Source organism: Sinocyclocheilus anshuiensis, unplaced genomic scaffold (assembly GCF_001515605.1).
Source record: "Sinocyclocheilus anshuiensis isolate Anshui unplaced genomic scaffold, SAMN03320099.WGS_v1.1 scaffold615, whole genome shotgun sequence".
Lineage (NCBI taxonomy): Eukaryota > Metazoa > Chordata > Actinopteri > Cypriniformes > Cyprinidae > Sinocyclocheilus > Sinocyclocheilus anshuiensis.
Window position 1 is genome coordinate 934,646 of NW_015552647.1, and position 26,725 is coordinate 961,370.

General features: G+C 37.7%; 1 protein-coding gene across 1 annotated transcript in view; it reads right to left on the minus strand.

Moving 5' to 3' along the window:
* Positions 1–11,705: 11,705 nt before the first annotated feature.
* The window catches only part of LOC107667020 (RING1 and YY1-binding protein B-like), a 36,033-nt gene continuing 21,013 nt past the window's right edge, over positions 11,706–26,725 (minus strand). The window contains exons 3-5 of the mRNA XM_016458594.1: positions 18,681–18,947; positions 18,501–18,596; positions 11,706–14,960 (exon numbers count right to left, since the gene is read on the minus strand). Coding sequence (XP_016314080.1) covers positions 14,711–14,960; positions 18,501–18,596; positions 18,681–18,947 — 613 coding nt within the window. The 3' untranslated portion in view covers positions 11,706–14,710. The remainder of the gene's footprint in view (positions 14,961–18,500; positions 18,597–18,680; positions 18,948–26,725) is intronic.

Sequence of the window (26,725 nt, forward strand, 5' to 3'; positions counted from 1 at the left end):
CACGCACGCACGCACACACACACACACACACACAGGTTAGGTTTCCATGTTTTATGGGGACATTCCATTGACATATTTTCTATCCCCTTACCCTAACCCTAAACCTATATCCATCACACAAAACTTTCTGCATTTTTAAATTTTCAAAACATTCTTTATGATTTATAAGCTGTTTTCCTGATGGGGACCCGACAAGGTCAAAATTGACTGGTATTACTACACTTGTGCGGACATTTGATCCCCATAACATAGGGAATACTAGGACCACACACACACACACACATTTCCAGAACATTACACCACCCTGCTCAGTAGTAGCATCTGCATACTCACAAAGTGTGCTCACGCATCTTCAGTTATTGTGCGAGGTTACCAAGCTGTGCTGCTTTCACATTCATGAAAATCCCGACCATTAATTCCCTGGGATGGAGGCGAGGCTGGACCACTGATGAAATATATGCCAGAAGCCCAGCCAATTTCTGTCTGAAAGCCAACAGACATCTCATTCACTTAATGCTGTTTTGGGGAGGGGAATGGGGATGATTTTTTTTCTACACCGTGGATTTATGCATCATGATCAGCAGAGGGAGAGAGAGTGATAAAGAAAAGACTCTGCCTGAGGTGGGTCATTTCTCTGTCTGCCTTCCATCAGCTCTTTTATGGAATAATGGCATTCTCTTGGATATTGAAATAGATGGTGAGAGAAAAAAACAATGTGAAGTGAAAAATTGGAAAAATTCAAGCAACTCCAGAGTGCAAACACAATTCTAACCCGAAGTATCACCAGTCAAAGTAACACTAATTGACTTTCACAATCCAAGCCAGGAATTTTTTCTTAAAAAGAAATGTATTTTTACGTCCGGTATTAATTAAGGAAGAGTTGTACTGATTTGCACATCTGTGATCAGCATAGGCCTGTAAATGAAAATCTAAGCTCACTCTCACATCAAATGAAATTAAATATTGTTCCAAAACATTAGTATTCATATTTGATCCTTTTTAAACCATCTGGTGTGAACCTATGCTAGTGAACCTTTTACTCTGTAGAGTTATTCTACAGTAGGCATGCCAGCTGGCAGCTTGGCATAACGCGTCACTCTCGTAGGTTCTGATATTTCAGACAGCCATCTTCCATGCCAACAGTTCCTGCAAATCCTCACGCAAACTATTGAGAGGCCCGGTGGACCTCAACAGAGCTCGAAATGAGCGTGCCATTCTGTATATCATTTCACACCAACCCTTTAAAGGCCCCTCTCAGCTCTGAGTGCAATAACGCTATGGCTCAAAACGATAATTAATGTAATATTCACTCATTGCATGTGATCTCTTGCAATGCAAAGAATTCTAATATAAACTTTTTACAATCTGAGGGATGCGCTGAAATGACCATCTGTGGTAATCAACATTCAGTCAAGTAAAAGGCAAATACAGCCAACATCTTCAAATAAGTGTTTATTTGAAGAGGATAAAAGTGGGTTCTATCAAGAGTGACTCTCCAAACCGTGAGAATAAAGAACCAAATATAAAACTGTGATATAAAAGAAATGTGACTCAGAGAGCCGAAATACAAAGTAGAGCAATAACTCTCCACCAATATTGTAAGCATAACGGTCTCCTAAAGCTTCCCTCCCTTGGACAGCAGATGATTGGTATGCTTGTGAAATCCTAAAGGCTCCCAAGAGAGGTGGCGCCTGGAGATGATAAGATCCATTCCCATCAAAGGTCAGAGCTGGTCGAAGAATAATGTGGTCAGCAGCATAGGGCGAAATCACATCACATTCCTTATTAGCATATTCCTGAGAGCTTGCAGATATTGTCAGTGAGAAAAAAAAAAGAGTCAGTGAGAAAAAGAGAAAATCGGTAAAAATTACAAAAGAGACCAGAGGAAATAGGTGAACGCCACCTGAAAATTTGCAACGGGTGCTTAAAAATTACAATGGTAGTTTTGTGGATTTTAGGCAGTGTCGGTTAGCTCTAATGCCATCAGTATGCTAGTGTATTAAGCTTAATCCTTTTTATAACTTAAATACTGTAAACCTTATAAGTAATGCAATGAAATTTACAAGCAGGTCTACCAAATGTAAGAAAATGATGAGGAACATAAAAATATACCTCTCTTCCAAAAAGAGGTTTTCACAGTGGGATGTGTTTCCCAAAGAACTTTTCAGCAAACAGTTCTTAAAATAACAATTTTTCTTAATGTGAACAGCATTTTAATAATCTAAAGAACCTCTATAAAGAACATTTTGTGAAATGGAAAGTTTTCATGGATGTTAAAGGTTTTATGGAACCTTCAATGCCAATTGAGTGTAGGTAAGTTCTAGCATGACAATGTTTGTGAATTCAACCTACTGTATTGATTCAGAAACAACATTTCCTAAGATTTGTATATTTTTAAACTTAACAATTAGTACAAGCACAGCCACGTAACTGATAGTGTTCTGTGATGCTGCATGTAAATCTGTATTATAAATCAGCTTTTCTTATCTTCTTCTTCTTCATCATATAACGAGACTTAAAAAAGATGACATTTTCTTCTTGGCTTGTTGAAAATGTCTGAAGATGACAGAATCAGTCCTCAAAGCCCAGGCCACCCTCACAGGAGTAAACCGCTGCACAAACAACCCCCATCTCCCTGAGGAAGGAGTGAATGAGTTTATGCTGCCTTACCTCGTCCTTTCTCTCTTTGTCTCCACCTCCTTTCCTAACTCATAAGACCTTCTTGGCTGAGGTGCGGAGAAGTTTGGATATGACTCACATGGAAACTCATACAGAGTGGGCTGCCAGGCTGCTCTGCCTCTTCCTATAGTCTGTGATATAGTGAAAAAAATGGTCGTTTAATGCCAGTGCAGCCCTGATTCAGCCGCTGCACTGCCTTACAACAGAGCACAATGTTAATGATGCAGAGAGAAACTGTTCATAAATGAGGAGTAAATCCTTCTTCGCAAGAACAAAAAGGTTTGTGGCTCATTCTATGTGTCCCTGTGACGTTTTTCCATTGAAATTAACGATAAATAAATGAATAAATAAATAAAGCAGAACACAGAAACTGAACATAGTGGCATAGATTTAAATGTGATAGATTTAAAAGTTTAATATGTAATGCAAAAGAAGTCATACATTGCATAACGCATAATATAATGCATTGACAATATTGATGATTGATGCAAGTCTATCAAGTTTCTTTCACATTATTAATGGGTTTTAAAAAGAAAAACAGAAGAAAACTTGGTTACAGTAACAAATATGAAAACTCCATATATACCTCCGGGTCATTTATTCATATGATGTGCAATGAAATGCACATCTTATATTGGCTAATTCAGCTTCATCCACTGATAAACTGTCATAAATTTTCATTGGCTCTGTATTCTCTGATTGTTGAATTCATATTTGCACAATTAATGAAGAGAGAAACTGTAATATGTAGTGTGTGTGTTTGATTTGAACTTATACACACACTCGCTGCCCAGCTATGACATTAGAGCCAGGCGGTTAAAATCTAACTTATTAGCATTCAGATAAATGGAGGTTGCATTTGGTGCAATTTATTCTCATTAATTATTTAGCGGCCAGGCCCTCACATTATGCAGTTCAGATACTTAATAGGAGCAGATCACCGAGTGGGTCAGGAATGATTACACATTGCACTGGAGAAAGCATTTGCTGAGTGGTAATTACTTGAAATGATAAAGCGCTTGCATTAAACGTGATAAAGAGAGGGTTCCAATGCAAAGTCACTCAGTTCTCAGGAGTTCACATTGCTGAGGTCAAATCAGACCTCGATACACTACAATCACATTCATACACTAATTGACCGGGGTGGATGTTTCTGGGGTTGTTTTACGTGATAAAGAGAGGGTTCCAATGCAAAGTCACTCATTGCAAAATTAAGAGAATTAGCAACAATTCTGCCTGCCAGTCATGCAAGGAGTTCACATTGCTGAGGTCAAATCAGACCTCGATACACTACAATCACATTCATACACTAATTGACCGGGGTGGATGTTTCTGGGGTTGTTTTAGAACATTTTTTCCTTTGATTTCCCTTTTTTTTTTTAATCTCATACTAATATAAACCTCTCATTAATCTTTCAAACTCTGCATACACTGGCAAATAAGGCACAGGGAGAGTTTGGAATATTAAAATAGTGGCGTAATGAAGGAAACCGAGGTAAAAATGCATAGGACACATCTCTAAATCTTCATTTGCACATCTCGTGACAGGCAGGAATCCTTTAATATGCACAACCGCATCACTTCCTATGTAGATGATGTCAATCGAAATGCTTTAAAGATAGCTGTTCAGTTTGCAAGCCTCCAGAGGTTCTTCTCTAGAGTTGTAATAGCCAGGCAGAACGTCTTCTTTTGAAGCAGACACAAAGACGAGCCCACAGGAACTGTAGCGAAGTGAGACAAATGAAGATATGACCAGCAGTCGAGTTATTACTCCAGACCGGCAGATATGTCTGTCTCACACGACACAAAGGCAACCGGGTTATCAATAATTAATAATGGGGTTTTAATTCAGTATTCAGGCTGGTTCTTGAACAACTTCTAACTATGCGTTTTAATTCATGCTATGTTTCCTCTTTCTGTCAGAGAATTCCCTTGTTTGTCACTATCTTGTTCAAACATAATGACTTTGGTCATGCAAATTTTGTCTCTCCACGGGCCCTTTTTTCACTCGCGCACATTTTGTAGTCATCATTTTCCATCACAGCTCATTGAAGCACCCAGTTATAGGCAAACAAAGTTCATAGAGAGCACACTTGACAGCTCAGCATGATAACAGTGGCTCAGATTATCTAAGCGCACAGTGTTGACGTCTCTGCTGTACTTGTAAAGTAAACACATCCTATGTTTTAGGGGAAGAAGATTTGATGTTAAATTTGTTGGTTTTGGTTCTGGCCTGGTATTATCTGTTGCTGTGTCTCAAAGGCCCCAAGAGCATTTTTCAGCATCATGTTCTATTCACGTCGAAACCTAGTAGGTGGACCTAGACAGCATTTTTGGGCACCACAGGTTTGTGAACCTAGAGAGGCACCTACCTGGACAGCATTTTTGTCCATTATAGGCACGATCAAAACACAGCATTTCTGACCATCATTGAAACATTTCAACCTAATCAAAACCTAGTTAGATCCAGCATTGTGGGGGCATCACAGGCACCTTTGAACCTAGAAAAAAAAAAAAGCTGTCTATCTAGACAGTGACATCAGACACATTCTAGTGAATTCTAGTGAGATGCCAATACCAGTGTATAAATTTGGGAATCATATTCAAACCTAGTCAATACTACTGACTCACCTACCTACACTGCATTTTTGGACATCCTAGACATGCTCAAACTAGTCTAAACCTAGTAGACTCTTAAAAATAAAGGTTACAAAAGAGGGTTTTTTACAGTGATACCATAGATGGGTTCCCCAAAGAACTGTTCTTAAAAGAACCAATTTTCCTTAGCGTGAAGAACATTTTAATAACCTAGAGAACATTTATTTCCAACATGAGGAAACTTTTGTGCAATGGAAAGTTTCCAAGGATGTTGCAGTTTCTTCATGAAACCACTGAAAACAAAAAGAACCTTTATTTTTAAAAGCGTCTGTAGATCTAGAGTAGACAATGTTTTTGGGCAGCATGGGCCGGTATGTGAACCCATTAAAAACCTAGTGAGACACCTACCAAGACAGCATTTTTGGCTGTAGGCACAATCAAAACTATTGCTTACAGTAGACAGCATTTTGACCACCTAACTAGGCAACATTTTTGGGCATCAAAAACATTCATTCAAAAGCATTCAAACCTAGTTAAAAGCTAGAGACACTCCTATCTAGACCGCATTTTGGACAAGATATGCACATTCAAACCTAGTCAATAGTGAGTCACCTGTGTAGACGGCATCATAGGCATGTACAATCTAGTTAAAACCTATCTGTCTATCTGGTACATTCATTCCTAACTGGGAATCACAAGTATATTAAATCCTAGTTACTTTAAAATGTAAGAAACACCCAGGCATACTGTAATATCTGTATCAGATTCAGTAGAGGATGGGGGATGGATGACAAGAGATAGAGAAAAAGCTTCTTAGCGACAAAAACTGATGTAAACACTTAACCAAACAAACCACTGCAGCTGTCTGAATCTCCACTGCTTCTCTATCCTTTCAAACCTTCGAAAACACTATTGTCTTACATTCATCAAACCATGGAAGTCACGCCAGACTGAAAAAAGAGAGGCTCAAATTCTAAGCAGGCAACAATTCCTTCCCGCAATATGGAGATCAATGCTATATTGACTCGCACTCATCAGAGTAAATTATTTTTCTTATTGATTCTGCTGGAAGACTGACATGTGGAAGCCAGAGGAGTTATGCTGTTTTATGGTAAGATCTGTGAGTGCATTTCTGTGGATGTAAACAATCGAATATTCTTGGTCATAGGTTACCTATCCAAATACATATCATAGATGTCACGGGTTACAGAAAGACACAACAGTCACGCTCTGTAACAGCATGAATCTATTTGTATGGTAATTTTGTCATAAGAGCCAGTTAGAGTAATCTAATAAACATTGAGTAATGTGAGATGCATGCATTCTGATTTCTTGCTTCATCATTAGAAATTTTAGGTCGATATTACTATATTCAAGCTGGGTTGCTGTGTGTGAATCTCAGTTGTTGGGATGACTGCAAATTAAAATGCAAAAAAAGGTCCCAGATTAACCTAATTAGTAGGAAGGACATTGCTAAAACCATCATGAGACAAAATTATGATATTCTATTAGCATTTTTTCTCCCAGAAATCAAATAGCCTGCTCACAACATACAAACTAAAGATAAAATATCAAGCTCTTTTAAAATAAAAAAATTATACATTATACATATTTGTTTTACTAAAAACAAACAAGTAAATGGGTGTAATATAATAATATAATACAATTTATATTAATATATTCAATGTATCCATTTATATTAATTAAAATAATTCATTAAAAATAATTCATAAATAATTTAAATAAAATCATTTAAAATATTTTAATGAAATTATAAAAATGACAATAATACAATATTATATTATGTTAATACAATATGAAATGAAATATTGTTCATATTTAGACCAACTTGCATCGCACATGCCTAAACACCCTTTTTATTAACTCAGTATCTTTTACAAATCCACAGGTTAAAAAAAAAAAATATATTTTCCTATTAAGCACATTTTCCATTTCTCTCCACTGAGTCTCTGTTAAACACATACTCTAACCTTTTGGAACAGTGGGCTTGTTGGTTTCCTTCATATAAAACGCTCTTCCCTTATCTGCAGATGTTCTCCCCTTCCCAAACATATGGAATTCGTCACTCTGTGGTCTGGAGGGAGGGAATGCTGCGGAAGAGACCCATCTGGAGTGGGAACAAGGTGGGTAATGGTAGAGATGAGGCCCCCCTCTCCGCCTGGCTCTCTGGAGAAGCCTTGGGCTTGTCTGGAAACGCATCAATCGGGACAGACACAGCGGGCCGATCCAGAGCCTGTCACAGGATAGCCCAGGGAGAGGAGTTAAAACTACAATTGGTTCTGCCGTTTAATGAAAGAATCTACAGGACACTAGAGACTGGACTAGTGCTGCAACAGACAGGCTTAGTGAATGCAACTGAAGGATTATGGCAGATTTTGGGTGATGATGGAGACAAGTGGTTTTCAGACCATGAATAATCACACGCAAAGTCAGACTTGACCACTTTTACAAGCTTATTCAGGCTTATTATCGCATGGGAAGAGCCAAAGACCAGCACTGAACCCCTTTCACGTGTCAGGGCTTCAACGCAGCCCTCAACACCAGTGTCACGCGCCATTTTGACATCCATATTAAAGCGTCTGCAAATAGCATCACATAAAACAATATTATGTGATTGCTAGGTAAACAGAAAGTGGGTTGACAAGGTAAACAGTAAAAACACACAAAAAGCAATGTATTTTTAACCTACTGTATGTAACGTTAATTTGTCCCACGTCACGGGAGTCATGCTCTGCGCTGGATGATGACGATGATTATGAAAAGAGGGAGACCGAACTCCTGTTGCTTTTAGCTGTGCATAAAGTAAGGAATAATTGACGACGGGCCGTTGAATTCTTAGATAATAATGCACACCCGAGGTGGTGATGCGGCCACGACGCCAAGCGGAGCAATGCAATATCTCTAGTAATAGTGAAACTTTTAAGTTCATTTTCTTCAAGAACAGCGCCGTTGTTGTTACCTCGCTTGTGAGAAGTAGTTTTTAAGTTGTTAAACTATGGCACTGATAAAATTGCCAGAGTAGCGCTAACAACATTAGCGTGCATGTTAGCGTGTGTGCAAACGGTAACTTGTGTGCAGTGTTGCCAACTAATTTTCAGAGAAAGTTGCTAAAGGAAGGTCGATTTGTTGCTAAAAGTTGCTAAATGACACTGTGATGTAATTGCGCGATGAAGTCATTGCGTAATCACGACGCAAAATTGTCACAACATCCAATCTCAGCAAAAATATATATTTTATATATGTTAATTTAGATTTGTTTGTAAAACACATAAAACAATATTATGTGATTGCTAGGTAAACAGAAAGTGGGTTGACAAGGTAAACAGTAAAAACACACAAAAAGCAATGTATTTTTAACCTACTGTATGTAACGTTAATTTGTCCCACGTCACGGGAGTCATGCTCTGCGCTGGATGATGACGATGATTATGAAAAGAGGGAGACCGAACTCCTGTTGCTTTTAGCTGTGCATAAAGTAAGGAATAATTGACGACGGGCCGTTGAATTCTTAGATAATAATGCACACCCGAGGTGGTGATGCGGCCACGACGCCAAGCGGAGCAATGCAATATCTCTAGTAATAGTGAAACTTTTAAGTTCATTTTCTTCAAGAACAGCGCCGTTGTTGTTACCTCGCTTGTGAGAAGTAGTTTTTAAGTTGTTAAACTATGGCACTGATAAAATTGCCAGAGTAGCGCTAACAACATTAGCGTGCATGTTAGCGTGTGTGCAAACGGTAACTTGTGTGCAGTGTTGCCAACTAATTTTCAGAGAAAGTTGCTAAAGGAAGGTCGATTTGTTGCTAAAAGTTGCTAAATGACACTGTGATGTAATTGCGCGATGAAGTCATTGCGTAATCACGACGCAAAATTGTCACAACATCCAATCTCAGCAAAAATATATATTTTATATATGTTAATTTAGATTTGTTTGTAAAATAATATGCATAATATAATATTAAAATATAAATAAATGTATTTTTAAATACATTAAATTATTGAACACCTACACATTTTTGAATAATTACAATTTAAGTGTTTTAATAGCTAGTAAACTAGTAATACTACACATTCTCAACAATTATGCTTTAAGCAGTGTATTAGTAGTTAGTTAGTATGCTACACTCTAAGAAAGTCACGGGAGTCATGCTCTGCGCTGGATGATGACGATGATTATGAAAAGAGGGAGACCGAACTCCTGTTGCTTTTAGCTGTGCATAAAGTAAGGAATAATTGACGACGGGCCGTTGAATTCTTAGATAATAATGCACACCCGAGGTGGTGATGCGGCCACGACGCCAAGCGGAGCAATGCAATATCTCTAGTAATAGTGAAACTTTTAAGTTCATTTTCTTCAAGAACAGCGCCGTTGTTGTTACCTCGCTTGTGAGAAGTAGTTTTTAAGTTGTTAAACTATGGCACTGATAAAATTGCCAGAGTAGCGCTAACAACATTAGCGTGCATGTTAGCGTGTGTGCAAACGGTAACTTGTGTGCAGTGTTGCCAACTAATTTTCAGAGAAAGTTGCTAAAGGAAGGTCGATTTGTTGCTAAAAGTTGCTAAATGACGCTGTGATGTAATTGCGCGATGAAGTCATTGCGTAATCACGACGCAAAATTGTCACAACATCCAAACCTGCATTTTAAATTACGCATTGTATTTAAATTACGCATTGTGTTTTTGGGTTACAGGGTTACAATGGATAATGGATAATGTCCTGGAAAATTACAAGTATCTTTTCAATTTTTCTTACAGCGTACTAACTGATCAACAGTCGCAAGTACAAGCTACTAACAAAGTGTATCATAAATGAACAATTATTCAGTTATTATTATTAAATTGAACAATTGAGCATCTTTGGTTTCCTTTTTTCATGTCATTTGGATGGAAAATGTGTGCCTTTTTATTGTCTGAGTCACTTTATCAAAAGTTGCTAAAAGTTGCCAAATACATTTAAAAAATTGCTAAATTTGTTGCTGGGTGCTTTTGGAAGAAAAAGTTGCTAGGGTAGTCTGAAAAGTTGCTAAATTTAGCAACAAAATTGCTAAGTTGGCAACACTGCTTGTGTGCGTCTATGAGGGAGAGAGATAGAGTATGTGCTTTCCGTTTATAATAAACTGTCATTTTGTGGCAAAAACGTGGAAATGATCTGTCGTTTTTATCCTATTGTTTACTATATTTATTTGGTTGGCCGGTGTCATTGTGAGTTTTGGTTCTTTTGCTGTTTTAGGCGTGCTATGGACATATAATGCGGTCAAGACATGCCTGGAACTACGTTTGCCGCGTGTTTCACACCTTACGTTCGTCAGCCAATCAGATTCAAGCATTCAACGACCCCCGTAGTATAATGGACAATACATGTTCGTAACATTATTTTGCGACTTTCTCCAAGCACATTTTAGCTCAGTGTCCAGACAAACTTCACTTCACTTCACATCGCCGACGCTAAAGTGCCCTTTTGGTCTGGTCTGTGTGCCCCCAGACCGTGATTTCTATCAAGATCGTGATCTTTTAAAGATTAGTGCATGCATATGACCCTATCGCCTATGTATTTTTGTAGCCTATGTCATATACCAGACCCCCCACCCCGGTTCCGCGACCCATGCCAGTCATCAAAATACATCATGCAAATTGTCTGGTAATCACTGGCTCTTTTACAAATCAGCAAATAGGGCCAATGTTGAAATGACTGAAGTGTTGACCAGCACTCAATGCGACACCAATGGAAGCCTCCATATAGTTCAATGCATCAGGGAACACTGACATAAGTCATTTAGCTAGAGGAAGAGAACAGAGTTGATTATCTCAGTTGGGCTAAAACACTTGGGTCTCCTCTGAGTCTAGTGTCAGTGCTTTACATGAGGGGTGACAGCTGTACTCTGACATCTCCATCCCAGATGAGACAGCTCCCAGCAGGCCTCAGGGCACCAGGACTCACTATGAGAGCAGCACACATCACTCAACATGCTGAGGAAAAGCTTTTTATACTGCATGCCAAATTATTTCCAACAAGAGGTCATCAGAGGAGGACAATGCAGTAGTATAGAGATCTACAGTGCCCCCAAAAGTATCTGCACACTTAAGCTGCACTTAACATGTATCTCAATGCATTAGATAAAATATCAAACCAAACATCATTTATTTTAAAGAGAAGTATGCAGTGAAAACATTTCACAAAACTTAAGTTTGTTAATAAAGACCAACATCTCAAATAGGTAGATATATGGTTTAAGATAAAGAAAATGGACAGTTTCTGGTCTAAAGACCTTGAGATCAGTTGGTTAAAATTCATTTCAAGTGTCTAAATGCATTTTAGGGTCACTGTATTCATCAGATAATTTGTACAGCTCTGGGTGTGCCGAAGTTGAATTGTATGAAAAAGGCCAAAATACGCACATTGATAAATTGAACATTTTATTTGTGGAAAAAAACACAAGCAAAATGCATCAATAGACATTTCTACTGGAAGCAAGGGAAATGATGAAGCATCTAAAAGCAAAGTCGTGCACATGCCAGAAGTCGGTTGAATGTTAGCATTGTATTAGTTATAGACAAGGAGCAGTGATCAATTAAAAAATGAAGAAAGGCAAGTAAAATGTACATTTACAAGTGAAATGAATGAGCTCCACACAAAATTTACCAACAACAGCAATTAGCAAGAAATCGAATCAGGAAAAAAAAAAAGATTCCTTCTAACAAAATTAAAACTTATTATGCAAAAGGAAACTGTAAAAGCATTTTTTTACAAGACACTGGCAAAATTAAGGGAGCCAGGACTATACAGGTACACTGTAATTTCACAAGGTTAACGCTATAGCATATGTAAACAAGCATTCTATATTTGGGTTTCTGACAAACAAAGCTAAAAAAAAAATGTAACCATCTTTACACAGTAAATTAAGGTTACTGGTCGTACACAAGTACAGAACTGCTTGCGCGTAAAAAGAAGGAAAGACTCCATTGCCATTCATAGCCTATTACGTTGGCTGCATCATTTTGAGTTATACATAAGCACAGTTTAAATTCAGCAATTGTTTTTCTCCTCAAATTTAAATAAATTATAGATACAATTCATTGTTTGCTTTTTCTTTACAGTTTTACAAAATTCAGGTAACTTTTTTTGACAGCGGATAAGGCAAGTGAAAAAATGGCTATATTCATACATTTTACGAAATTTTGTGTTAAGCTATACATTGCAAATTCGATTACTTTTGGGGTTTAAATGTAGTAAAATCTCAATAATCTGAATAATGCAGAATAATTAACAACCCACTGATAAGTGATTTGCAAACAACCCCTATTCCGGTTATTACTTTGCATACTTGCAAAAAAAAAAGAGAAGATTTGAAGAATAGAATTGTCTATCTTGAATTGCACTGGGTCAGAAAACAAAATCAATATCAATACAACTGAAATGCTTTGTATCCAACAATCAATACCGATTTGGTTGGTTAACATCACAAATATATATAATCAAGACACACGGTTACCCTTGCAAAACAACCCAGTGAAGTCTTCATTTATACACGATGCTTTAATCGGTCTACTCCTCCTAATGGAAGGAGTTGGTAACAAAAGCAGTAACCTATTCAAAGCATCAAAGTTGCCAGTGGATCAAAATGTCCATTTATCTCTTCATTTCAAAACATACAAAGTATTTGCAGAGGGAAAAAAACAGCTTGATGGGAGTTTACTGTAATAATTCTATGCCATTCCAGAATTAACACGCAGTACAGTGACAAAAGTCAGTGTTGTCTTTACAGATTGAATGTCTATGAATTTACAAGTACACAAATATTCTGCATATATCAAGAGGACAAGAATTACACATTTGAAATGGATTATATTAGACTTTATTAAAATGTTATATCACACATATTGTAATTACATTTTGAATTATTAATTTGCCTAGCATGTCATCAATATCAAATTCCTTTGGTCCTTCAATAAATAAAACTCATATCATATACACATACTTTGTACAGGTTTAATACAGTTCAAAGGGAAGATATGCTGTCTTTGAGAATTGTGGGAGCGCCAGCTAGACATCTCGAGTTAATGGGGAGCGGGAATATTGTGTGAAATCATGCTCACGTCAATTTTTCGTGACTCTTAAGTAAACAAATTGAAAAATGTTAGTGCTGAATGCTTGTGACAGTTCCCATGCATTCAGAGACAGTTCATGTTCAGCACAATGTCTCTTATTTCTAGCGCTGGGACTGTTTTAGTAAATACTGCACTGCTCACCATCATCTAGGTTTCTGAAAATAATGGGAAAATGTCACAAGTCTGTCTTCAGATTAAAACAAGGCCGAGTAAAGCCCTAAGATTACAATCCGTTTCTTTCGATCAAAAATAGCTAGAAAACGCAAAAGTAGTTCTTCAACTTTAAAGGCCTACGGACCTTTGAGACGTCAAACCCTTTTAGTGTTTTTACAATACATCATATGTAGACCATGAAGGACAACAAATGCTGTCAAACAAAATGTTCTGAATACAATTGCAAAACCAGATGTTAAGCCAAGTGAGCGTTAAGAAAGCTCAGTTCATCTGCGAATGATCAAATCCAAAGCTCACACATCATGCTCGCAATGTCTTCTTGCAGTTTGTGAATCCCAGCTGTCTTCTCCACAACGCAACAGGTGTAAAACATCATCCGTTTAGTATGTTGACGAAACCAGATCTCGGGGACCCCCCCAGTGCACAAATGTTCAGATCAGTCTCGCAAAATGGAAAAAAATCCCAAAACAAAGCAACAGAAGAATGCAGCCTGACACCAGGACACAAATATTTCCATTGTTTTCAGGAGCAGAAGGATCTGTTTCTATGGTGTGAACGTCAGTCTGAGGACTGAAACCATTTCACAGTGTAGCTAGCACCATTGTGAGAAGTTTCTCAGGAATTTCCGGAAGAATCGTTTCAACACTAAAGGGGAGCCATCGGCTTGAGCTACTTTAGCTAAAAAAACCTTTCACCAAAAAACAAAACAATCTCTAAAAGTAGAAAGATGCAACATAATAAATAAGAGCAGTAATGGTCCAGAATAGTTAACATGTTGGTGGTTACTGTGCACAGCGGACATTTACATATAGATTTTTTTTTTTTAACAAAACAAAAATGTTGATTCAGCTGCACATCCACATACAAATATAAAACAATACATACAAGAGTGGGATGTCTCCAGGAAGGGAAAGGAGGGACAGTTTGCCCAACGGCCCAAATCCACGGTCCACCATGGTTGCACCATTCACACAAATGTATGTGTAGGTATGTTGAGTGTGTGTGGGTAAGTGTTCCTCTTGTGGCGTATGTTCCTCTTTCAGTGACAGAAATGAATATGAGTTGGCTCAGGGCAAGGTGAGGGGAAATGGAGGCAAAGTACATCCCTGCTGTCTCGACAGCGTCTGTGGTGCTCAGAATGACTCATCGTGCCCGACCGAGAGGTCTCCCTTTGGTGTCGACGCACGGGATGAGCCCTTGTCCATGCTCTCGGAGCCGGAGCTCTGGTGCTGCTTTTCAGAGCCGGTGCTCGAGGTCACTGTGGAGGACGAGGTGGAGGAGGTGCGGGTCTTCTCCTTAAAGTCTGTTATGATCACTGTGACGTTCCCCACTGTGATGGCCAGCTGCTGGGCTGTGCTCCTGTCAATGTTCTTCAGCTTGGGCCTGCAGATTGGAGGCAGAGAGAAATATTCAGGAGGGTAGTGCGACAAAGAACGCAATTTAGATCACTTTTTGGATGTAAAGATAGTGAAGTAACATATTTCTATATATTCATGACTTTAATTTTTCAAATGAAGATACAATTCATGTTTCATATTAATTCTTTGCAATTTTATTATCAAATTTATTAAAGCAGGTATGACAGGAGAATTATGAAATTTTTTTTTATTTATATATTAAAAATTATGTGGGCTATACACAGCCATTCAAAGTTTGGCTTCAGTGAGATTTTTATTTTTTGAAAGAAATTACCACCTTTATTCAGCAAGGATGCATTAAAGTAATCAAGTGACAGTAAAGGCATTTATAATGATACTGAAGATTATAATGAAGATTTTTATTTCAAATAAATGCTATTGTTTTGACTGTTCTATTCATGAAAGTATCCATGCATGCAAAATTCCATTTATCACGGTTTCCATAAAAGTATTAAGCAGCACAACGGTTTACAATTAGGACTGTCACGATAACAACTTTTTATTGTGCGATATATTACCCCAGAAATAATTGCGATAAGCGATATTATTGTCATTTTAAAGACCATTTTATGCCACTGAATATATAATCATAATGTAACAGCATAATAATGCAAGAAGGCCTACACACTTCCAAATGACAACAGACTTTTAATTCTTAAGAATATTTAGATCATGGAAATTAAGTATCAAAATACTAGATACCTTAAAAAACTTGAATAAATAGTAAATAAAAATTTTCTAACAAAAAGTGCAAAGTAACAAGTAGAAAAAAAGAAAAATGCACAAAGAATTTTTCCCTGACCTTCTTTTGTGAAAAACACAATCACTACTTAGCAGTCAGATGACCGTAAAACAAGGCCATATCAGATGAAACTTTTTTTTGTAGAAGCATTTTTTAAATTTGAACTAGCACCTCATGACTACACCACGTTATGTACGAGAAGCTGCAAAAGACACAGGTGCAAGTGGAATGTACAAAACATGGTGACATTAATTTTTAAGTAAATATAATGGGCAATATATTGCGTCACCAAAAATGATTGAGGTCATGTACATATATTGCACGATAAGTCGATATATTGATTATTGCGACAGGCCTATTTACAATGATAATCACAATAAGAAAATGTATATTTCTTGAGCACCAAATCAGCATATTAGAATGATTTCTAATGAATAAAAGACTTAAGTAACATACTGAAATGTCAGTACTGCAATCACAGGAATAAATTACATTTTAAAATATTTTAAATACATTTTTAGCAGCATAAATATTTAAATATTTTATTAGCAAAAATTACACATGTATTTGTGACCAAATAAATGCAGACTTTGTGAATGGTATTGTATATTTTAAATAAAAAATAAAAGTTAACTAACCAGTGAAAAAAATGGTGGGGAAAAACCCCCCCACTACAGATTCTCTCTGGGCCCACGCATTACAAACAATGAGGTTTCAATGGTTAGACAATGGGGGGCAAGTCCTGTGTTTCACCTTTCACAGTATTTAGATGATTTTGATTTAAATGCAGAAAAGGACAGGGATATGGTCGTTGCATGCAAACCATGTTTAGGGGACAAACACTTGACCACAGTAAAAACAGTCCACCCACACACCCTTTAACGCAAAAGACAAAAGTAACTAACCTACAGAAAGTAACAACAAAATCAAGTAACTTTATTAGTAGAGCCCGACCGATATGGTTTTTTTGGGGCCGATACCGATACCGATATTAGGGAGTAAAAAAAATATTATTTTAATCTCCAATCTGTTATTTATCAGTTCAGATAGTTTTTAAATTATTTGATTACTAGCAGAAGACACTAACCAGTTTTAAATTCCACTATTTATTAGTGTTAACACTTAGGAGTAACATTCCCTAAACACTGCTTGGTATTCAGAAATTTGAGATGAAAAGATGATTTTGAGAAAATAAGGTCAGGTTCACATTTCCCAAACATCAGAAACCAAGCAAGCATGGAAAGACTACCAGAGATCAGCCAGATTAACACTCAACAGCATACATTTCAAAAGTTAAACATCACCAAAACTGACATTTACACAAAAAGACCACTACTAAATCTTTAAAAAAACTGAGACATGTTTCCAGGGTTGTGTGCATGGCAAAAGCACAAAGCTAAATCTCATTGATTGGCATTAGCCTCAGTTGTTAGTATGCCTCCAAGACAATGTGACACAATGAGCTCTGCTGGCAGAAGCAGACAGAAACAGAATGGTGGGACGGCAGCCAACAGGGCGTGTGTGGGAGTAAAACTGTGCTGCTCAATTGAGATCAGCCCACGACATTCAGAGAGAAAGAGACAGACACAGACAGAGAGAGAGAGAGAGAGGCATTTGTGAATCAGAGCACTTTCTACAGTGACGTTCGTCACTGCTGTCTGCCAGCTTTGTTCACTGTCAGAGTGACTTACAACACATTCACAAGCCAGACCTTCAGCTGCAGTTATTATTATTACACTACCATTATTTTGGCTTTTAAATGACAGCATTAAGCATCTTTATGGGACTGTATGAAAGTGACTAGTGCTAAAAGAAGTGTCTTCAACTTTCCAGAGTATGAGAACAGTGCTGAGGAGCAGCGCTTTGGGTACCAGCATCTGATCAAAACCCTCAAAATGACAAATTAAACCAACACTCTAACTGATTTTCTCTAACAAAATTCATACTGGCAAACTTGTGTAAAATGCGATCATTCAATTGCAGTCTGGAGCCCTGTGGAGCAGAGGAGCCGAAATGAACAATGAAAAGTCCAAAACTCTACAAGGATTACTCGTTAACAGGACAATATTAACACACCACCATTCAAAAGTTTGGGATTGGTAAATTTCATCACATGATACTTCAGAAATCATTCTAATATGTTGATTTGGTGCTCAAGAAACATTTATTATTATTATCAATAATGAAAATAGTTACGCTGCTTTCAATATAAAAAAAAAACAATATACTGACGACAAACCTTTGAACAGTAGTGTATGTCAAACTATGTTGATATACTATTAGCAGACAGCAGGAATGTGTAAAAAGTAATGGAATTTAGGTGGACTGGTAGGCAAGTCGGTATTAAGTAGAAAGGAAGGAAGGGAGAGTGAAAGAGCAAGTGAGCAAAAGAAAAAGTGAATGAAGGAGTAAAAAAGGAAAGAGAAAACAAAAGAAAATATTAATTTACCATACCAGCCTTTTTACAGCATTAGCCAAGAACAGCCTCAATTCAACTTGATGGGAATTTCACAAACATGATTTCATTTTATACATATTTGTGTTCAGCAGCACACATTAAAAGAACTTTACAGTGGAGAGGTAACTGATCACAAATTTTGATCAGGGTTTCTCTCAAAAGTGAGAAGGAAACAGTGGATTTGTCATTACAGAATGCAGTGAGCTGCTGTTGCTCCTCTATACTCATGCTTCGTTGCTATATGATCCTGTCATCACTTAAAAAAAAAAAAAAAAAGATGAAATGCAAAGATGAAGGTGAGATACCTGGAGATGTAGGGGTTCTTGGTCTTGGTTGTGGATTTGCCAGATTGAATGCTGTTTCGTTCACTGCGTGGGCTTTGATGGTTGTCTGACTTGGGTCTGTGAAGAGACACTTTTTTGGTTACTCGTTCCATAAAGCAGAAAGTCAGAAGTTTCTCACATTCTTATTGGTGACTAACGTACTTGCTCTTTTTGCTGTTGGGTTTCTTTATGATGGCTGGGGTGATTTCCTTCTCTCTGTCCTTCTTCTCTTTGTCAGGCTGCTCCTTCTCGCTCTTGTCCTTGTCCGTGTGTTCGGTGTCATGGGTATTTCTGTCGGGACGCTCCCCCTCGGCTCGATCTTTCTCAGGCCTCTCAGGCTTTTCCTTCTTCTCTTTCTTTGGGGGAGGAGGAATGGCGTACTGCTGGGCCACCTGCTGTGCCACCAGCTGGGAGTTTATCCTGGGTTTCCTGTGGGGCCGAACAGAGTTGATAGTGAGTATCAGAGTGGCATTAACTCTGCTGCAAACTCTTCACTTAACTGCTGAGCCTGGAGGTTATAGACAAGTACAAGTTCAATATCTAAAGCCTGAAGTAATGTAATGTATCCTTTTCAATGAATGTTTTGGGTTTAACAAACCATTGCATTTACAGTAAAATACAGCTTCAGCAGAAATCTATGCTGAAATGCACTCAACCAGGATATACAAGTTAAAATACACACTTTTCTGAAAGTATAGCTACTTCACTTCAAATTATGCATGACAACAGAAGACTAGAGTGAACAAAAGTATTTTATTTTTTAAAACCATTAAACAGACTGAAAAAGACAGTTTTATTTGGAGCTAACTTAAATTAGGTTACCAACATTGAACCAGAAACTCATTCATCTAGAAGAGATGAATAATCACTAAACAACTGGAAAAGTTTAGACATCTACAGCTCAAACAACATGTATTTTTGTTTTTGAAAAACTACCATCCGGTTCACTTAAGGTACCATTCATGTAGCAAAAACGATGTCAGACCAACTTATTTGGTTAAAGAATCATTCAAAAAAATCTAATTTCAAGTATGCATAACTGTTATATCAAGCACCACTCACTGGACAATAATGTACACTACCAAAACACATCTGCTTCCCATCACACGTCCGCACGTAATCCACCTCAGCCAGTGTTTACACAAAACCATCATCAAACACAGATTCTGTGGATTGTGGTGAAGACATTAAGACATACCTAGCCAGATAAAGCCCTCCGCAGGCATTTCAGTGACTAAAACCCTTTCACTGGTCTCCCGAATATGATGACGGCCCATCGCCAGCTGTGTGGGTCTGCTGAATGTGTAATCTCATTACTCTCCTCCTTTAATAAATGACTGTGAGGATCATAGGGTGGGACATTTGCAGCATGTCATTGTCATAGGGCCTAATCAGATTAGCTAGAAGGTTTGGCCTCATTTGCCACAAACCGGATAGAAAGCGGTTTTCAATCTGGTAGTCCTCTGAAATAAACCGGCCCCTGCATCAAAACTTGCACAGAAAGGGAAATGTTTACTCAAAAAGATTAAAAACATTATTATTTTTTACATATATCGCGATTTCTTTGATCAATTTTGCGATTTCGATTTTAATGACGATTTTGACACACACAGACATGCTTTACAGTCATTAATGCATTCAGTGTGAATTTGAAACATATTTCCAAAAGAAAACCAATTAGAGCTTTATGAAAACGCTGTAACATGTCTCTAGAACAGACATAAGGCAAAATAATCACTAAGTAAAGGTGTAACAAAATGTCTCTAGAATAGACATGGCAGAAAAAAAATAAAAAAATCCCATGTCCAGTATACAGTATGTGTATGCGGTGCAGAAGCAGCACGGACTCAGCAGCACGGACTCATTTTGCTTTCGCACAGGATCAATCTGGCAGGAGCGTTGTAGTTCGCTCCTGATCCGCGGCTGTTTACCACAAACACAACATTTATCCATTATTTTGATTTCAAATCCAAACGTTGTTTCTGAAAATGCTTTTTCAGCAAATGTGATTCTCTTATCACAGTACAAATTATCACGATAATTTTTTTCATATCAGTCGATATCGATAATTATCACAATAAATGTCAAATCTTTATTTCTTTCAAGTTTAAAGCCAGATTTTTGCTCCAAAGTGAAAGTTGTAGAAACCAGACCATTAATTTTCCTTAACAAAATAAATATCTAAATAGAAAAATGTATTTCTTAGTTTCTGCATGTTCTAATGAGTGATATTGTTTCAAATCAAGAAACAGATTTGGGTTGCCTGATAATACTAATAATGATATCACTTTTTTGTCTCTTAGAAATGCACATTTGATAGTAGCTTGAGTTAGGATGCACAGGTAAATATTTGTTCATTATCAAAACCATTAACATCTGTAAAAATGGTAACAACCTCAGTTTTATAATGTTAAACTTATTCTAACCAAGGTTTTTTTTTTTTTAATTAAGCATTGGTCTCCCATAGTAGCATACATTTAAATCATGATAAACACAGTTAAAACCACAAACATAGCACCTCAATACCATGGTAAAAATATAACTATATGGGTTTTAAGTAGCCTATTTGTATGAAAAACAGTAGTCTAACAACATTCAGCATAAATGCACACATGATATAGCTTAATCACAAATACATACTACAATTATATACCTTTACTCCTGTAATAAAATTCAACGTGAATATCCCACATTTCTGCCACAATACCATGCATGGTGCAGTGAGTGTTACCACAGTAAATCCATGGTGAATGATGGCAATGTGAAGATTGAAAAGCCTTCTGACTGTCTCGTTGCACACAGTGTTTCTACTGTTTGGCTTTAAACTAATTTAAATCACCAAGACATTTGTGTTCATCGCTGAATTCAAGCGCTTCACACTGGATCTCACAGCGCTGTTTACGGTGTGTTTCCACTACAGCGTATAACCTGCACTCAGTGGCAACGCTACAACGCCACTGATTTGGGGCGTGTCAAATTTAGGGCAGCAGAGCACGCCTCTGAAAACCATGTTTACACCCTGTTTGTGTTTCATCTTCTTTTTCTAACTGCGGTTCGCAAACTAAACACAGTGTTTCTCCTGTTTGGCTTTAAACTAGTTTAAATCACTAAGTAATTTGTGCTCATCGCTGAATTCAAGCAGTGGATCTCACAGCGCTGTTTAGTGCTGGCGTGACCGAGTAAACGCATCTGCTCTAGTGAGCTCGCGCCGCACTACAGTTTGAACTTTGATCCGAGCAGATAAACGGTCCGTGTGGCGCGCTTCAAATGAGTTGCGCTGTTTCGTTCCGCTTTTTGCGCATAAACATTATATCGAACATTTGTCGAACTCTTCATATCGTGTTATCGGGGAAAAGTATATCGCGATAATTATCGTTATCGAATTATCGCCCAGCCCTACAGTACAGTAATACAATCTTTCATAGACATATTCACGTTTAAACTCAATAAATATAACTTTGTTTAACTACCACCACAAGTGCCATCTATTATTGCCTTGTTTATCTAAAAGTGCACTTTTCCTTGTTTTAAATACCACGAATAATGCGCTGTCACTTTAATTCAGCGCGTGCAGAAAAACAATGTTTATAGCAGAGTTTTATAAGAAAATACTATTTCAGGTTTTCTACTTCAAAATATCATGTTTAATTGAATGTGCTACTTGCCCTTTCTTTGTAATTATTTTACTAGCAATTTCTGAGTGTAAATTGTTTCACTATTTTTTTTTTTTTTCATTGTGAGAACAGTGATCACAAAAAATGCACAATATTCACCTATTCTCACATGCATCATAAATACACCAGGATAAAATGTTACCAGGTACGATGAATTGAATTTCTTTACTAGGGGTTGAATGGATCACAGTTGATTTGTACAGACCAGGACCCACGGTTCGGCATGCATGTGATTCGCGGATTAATTGCAAAATATAACATCATAGTTATAGTTTACTATTTGTATGCGTTTCGTCTTGCCAATTTACACATTACACATTTTTCTTTTTCTGTGCACACACAGAGGCGCATTTCAGACAGACATGTTTATGTGTTTACACACATAAAATTATGCCAAAATACCCATCTCAGCAATCATTCTCATAAACGCAGACGGTTATGTATTAAGTGAACAATAGCAGCTCAGAAAGAATTTGGATGTGTATCATTATATTGGATTCGTGCATCAGGTCTTAAAGGGACAGCAGCCTATAAATACCTGCTGCTGTCTGTGTCTGAGACCTTATTTTATTTGTAAATTTGTGTTTATCTATACTTGTAATTTGTGTACGTTGTTTTTTTTTTTACACTGACTGTTCACTTGCCTTTAATCTTGTTTGAACTTTCTTAGTTAGGCTACTAGTCTTCATGCATCGTGCACTGAAGTACTTAAAGTGTGCTTTAAGTAATAAATGGAAAGCAGTTACACTAGAAAGTTACACTGATATAATTTTTTTACTTGCTGATCCGAAAAATTATCAAGACCTATAAAATGATCCGAACAGTGAGTTTTGTGATCCGTGGTAACCACTATTCTTTACTAATGCATAGTATCTATGTAGCTGAGGAAACCTTTCGTGCGCTTCTATGCTCACACACACACATTCTGCAACGGTGGAAAGACAGGCAGCGGCTGCGCGCTGGAGGCTCTCTCTCCTCTGCGTGGTGTTGAGTTAATTAAAAGCCGAGGGGCTGTGTCTGAGATCTGAGGCAGAGCACCATGCAGCCTGAGCCAGCTCACGTTCCTCAAGCATAATGGCCAACATCTGGCAGCAGCTGGGGGTAACAGAGGATTTCGACTGATCACGGGGGAAGAGCCGAAGCCCACGAGTGTTTTTTGCTTTGTCTAAACATTTAGACTTGGGAGTCCTCTTCACCTCAATATTTGAGATCAGTCACAGTTGCGAATGTTTAGCTGTTTACATTGTGGTTAAGATTTCCAAAACTTATGAATGAAAAATTAAGGCCAGATACATACTCTACATAAGTGCACAAACATGCTCAATGCATTGTGCTGTGCCATTGTATGGACTTAACCACTGAAAATAAGTCTTAAGTCAAATTTCGGAAAGCAATGACATAGGAAAATGAGTCTGCACAGCCTTTGTCACAACAGGTTATCGCTAGAATCATGCTGTGCCTGATTAGGAGTGTAAGTGGTCATAGAATAATAAATAAGTCAGAACACAATATTCAAGTACTGACAGAAGCAGCTCTAGTGATCTAGTGACCTGCTGGTCCTGTTGATGCCCTTCAACTCAAAACCAATAGATAAAACAAACAGCTGTCTATCGGAGATTTTAAGAAAACCTGTGGCACTTAGAGATGGTTCTTTCACTCCCTATGACTGATAGGATACAGCCTCCTTTCTCACGGAGACCAGCCAATGAGAAGCCAATCAATCCCTCATAATGGGGAATCATGTTCAAGAGGCCAGCACAACTCCAATCAATACAACCTCTGCGAGGAATCTAGATGAGCTTCAGGGCCCGCTGGCAAAGGATACTGGAGAGCATCTTTTAGATCATGTGGGAATAGTGTGCATTGGGTCTGCGCTGGTCAAGGCAAGAAAAACAAAGATCAGGAACTAACACACTGCAGAATAATGGAAGAAAAGTAAACAATTGAAGAAGTGAAAACATACAAAGTTAAATTAATGTTATACAGGCAACATTTCAAGTCCAGAGGATGAAAAAACATCATGCCATGAGATGTAATAGAGGTTTAAGTCATGAGAGGTCATGCATTAAAGTGATTTTTCCATGGCTTTAGTGTCTAAAATACTCTTTACCATGATAAAAATTACTGTAATGCATAGCTTCTTATGCCTTACTGCCTTCATCAATGGTAAAAAGAGTGATATATAATAGTGTTGTCAAAAGTACCCACCGCAATACCATTTGGTACTGAAATTTTAAAACCGTCCATTTCCCGCTAACATTTGAAGACTGTTCAGCAGATTTTTTTAATGGACATTTTTAAAATTTCAGTACCGAATGGTCTCGCGGTCGGTACTTTTGGCAACACTAATCTATAAATATTTAGTTAATATAATAAAGTCATTATATAAGTTTTATTATATTTATAATAGTTGTTGTTATTTTGCACAACTTCCAAAGTAATCTTCTAGTCTTAATATTTAAATCTGATGGATGTCACGGACAACTGCCAGTATCTATGAATTATAATGACAACGTATTTTGGCAACATTGTTACAGGTTTTAAGTAGCCTATTTATTAGCTAGTTAACAACAACTGTATCTCCTTATCAGGTTAGATACCATAATTACAGTGGGTACGGAAAGTATTCAGACCCCCTTAAATTTTTCACTCTTTGTTATATTGCAGCCATTTGCTAAAATCATTTAAGTTAATTTTTTTTCCTCATTAATGTACACACAGCACCCCATATTGACAGAAAAACACAGAATTGTTGACATTTTTGCAGATTTATTAAAAAATAAAAACTGAAATATCACATGGTCCTAGGTCTGAATACTTTCCGTACCCACTGTAAATTTAATGCGGATGAAAAGGAGTTTGTGACCTACAATCTTTACAATAGCATTTACTGTATAAAAGGTCCTAAATCGTGTAATTTTCACAGCTCCCAACTTTTAAAACTGTTTTATGGAGTTTTTGTCTCTTGAAAGTTTTTTAGAAATACGTTTCGTCAGCTGAACTGTCGGTATGTTGTTAAACAACAGTACAATCCACTGAACGTACTTGTACTTCTATCCTTCACGGTCTCATTTTCATTCCTGTCAAAAATAAATATGGCGTTACCCTGACTAAGGTTTATGAGAACAATCAGTTCATCACACACCAGTACTACTGAAAGCCAAGGACAGTTGCATCGTTAAGTCCATCACCTGTAGTAGCTTGAGCACTGGGGAATTCGCTCTAATTTAGACCAGGGATTTGTCAAAAGTGCACAATCCTCCACTTAACAGGTACATGGCTTAGTTCACCTCCTGAGGGGGGATCCAGAAATCCCTTCCAACTTGAGGTTAGCCCAGGAGTCTAGTGCCGGACAGGCCTGTGATTGATTTGATTCACCTCCCCTCAGTGGATTTCCTGCCACGCGGGGAGATTTGTATCAGGGGCAGCTCAGCAAGACAGAAACAGGCCGAACGTTTGAGCTATGAATCAGTGCCAGCTGTAACTCAGCCACGAGAGCTCACTGGCATGTCAGGACTGCTGTCAACACTCCCCGAGCACGACAAAAACCACACAATGCATTATTTACTGATCGACACATGACCGCCTCATCACAACCTTGCCCTGTTGACTGGGACTCGTGTATGAACACAGGTGGCATCACTCCAGTGGGAAAAGTGGAACGGCACACAGTTTGAGATGGACACTGACCAAACTCACATTAGCAAACAGACGTTGCCAAGTCGAGGGAAACCTGAATGAAGCTGGATGAGAGAGGTCATTGTGGTTGTTCTGGAAAACCATACTACTCTTACTATGGATAAGTCGGGGCATATGCCACATTTAATTTGGCTTAAATGAAAATGAGGCCGTAAGGAACAATGCACTCTTGTATGCTTCGGTGTCCATTTAGAAAACACAGAAAACACGTGCTGGGAAAATTACACATATACAAATATTCCAAACTACTCAATGGACTGTATCTCTCTTCCTCACAGGCTTATTTTCATTTGCATCAAATTAAATTATGCTTCTGCAGTACATAGTATGTTTACTGTGCATAGTACATTTCCTTTATGCATCGAACATCCGGTTGACCTACATTTGAGAAAATCTGCAGTACAATATAGAACACTGTATCCCACAATGCAATGCAAAGCAAAGCACTTGACTTGTCCTTCCATTTACAGTTTGACCAATGAACTGGAAGAAACATAAATTATGATTTACTCTACAACATCTCATTTAATCTGGCTCTAAACCTAAAAAAATATGCAAAAACTGATTAAAAATGTGAAATATTCATATTTACTTCCAGAAGCTAAATGAATGCCACTTGATGAATTAAATATGCAATGTGTTCCAGCATACTAACTTCTACTTTGTTACAAAAATGTTAGCGGTGCAGTAAATTACGGCAGCGTTAAATGAAACAGATTGCTTGTAGAGGCAAGACAGAATGAGAGAACGCTCCAGTGAAGAGAGGCTACAAAAAAAGCGCTCAATTAACAGCTCACCATTTCAAGTGCAGCATAACCAGGCAATCATGGTCAT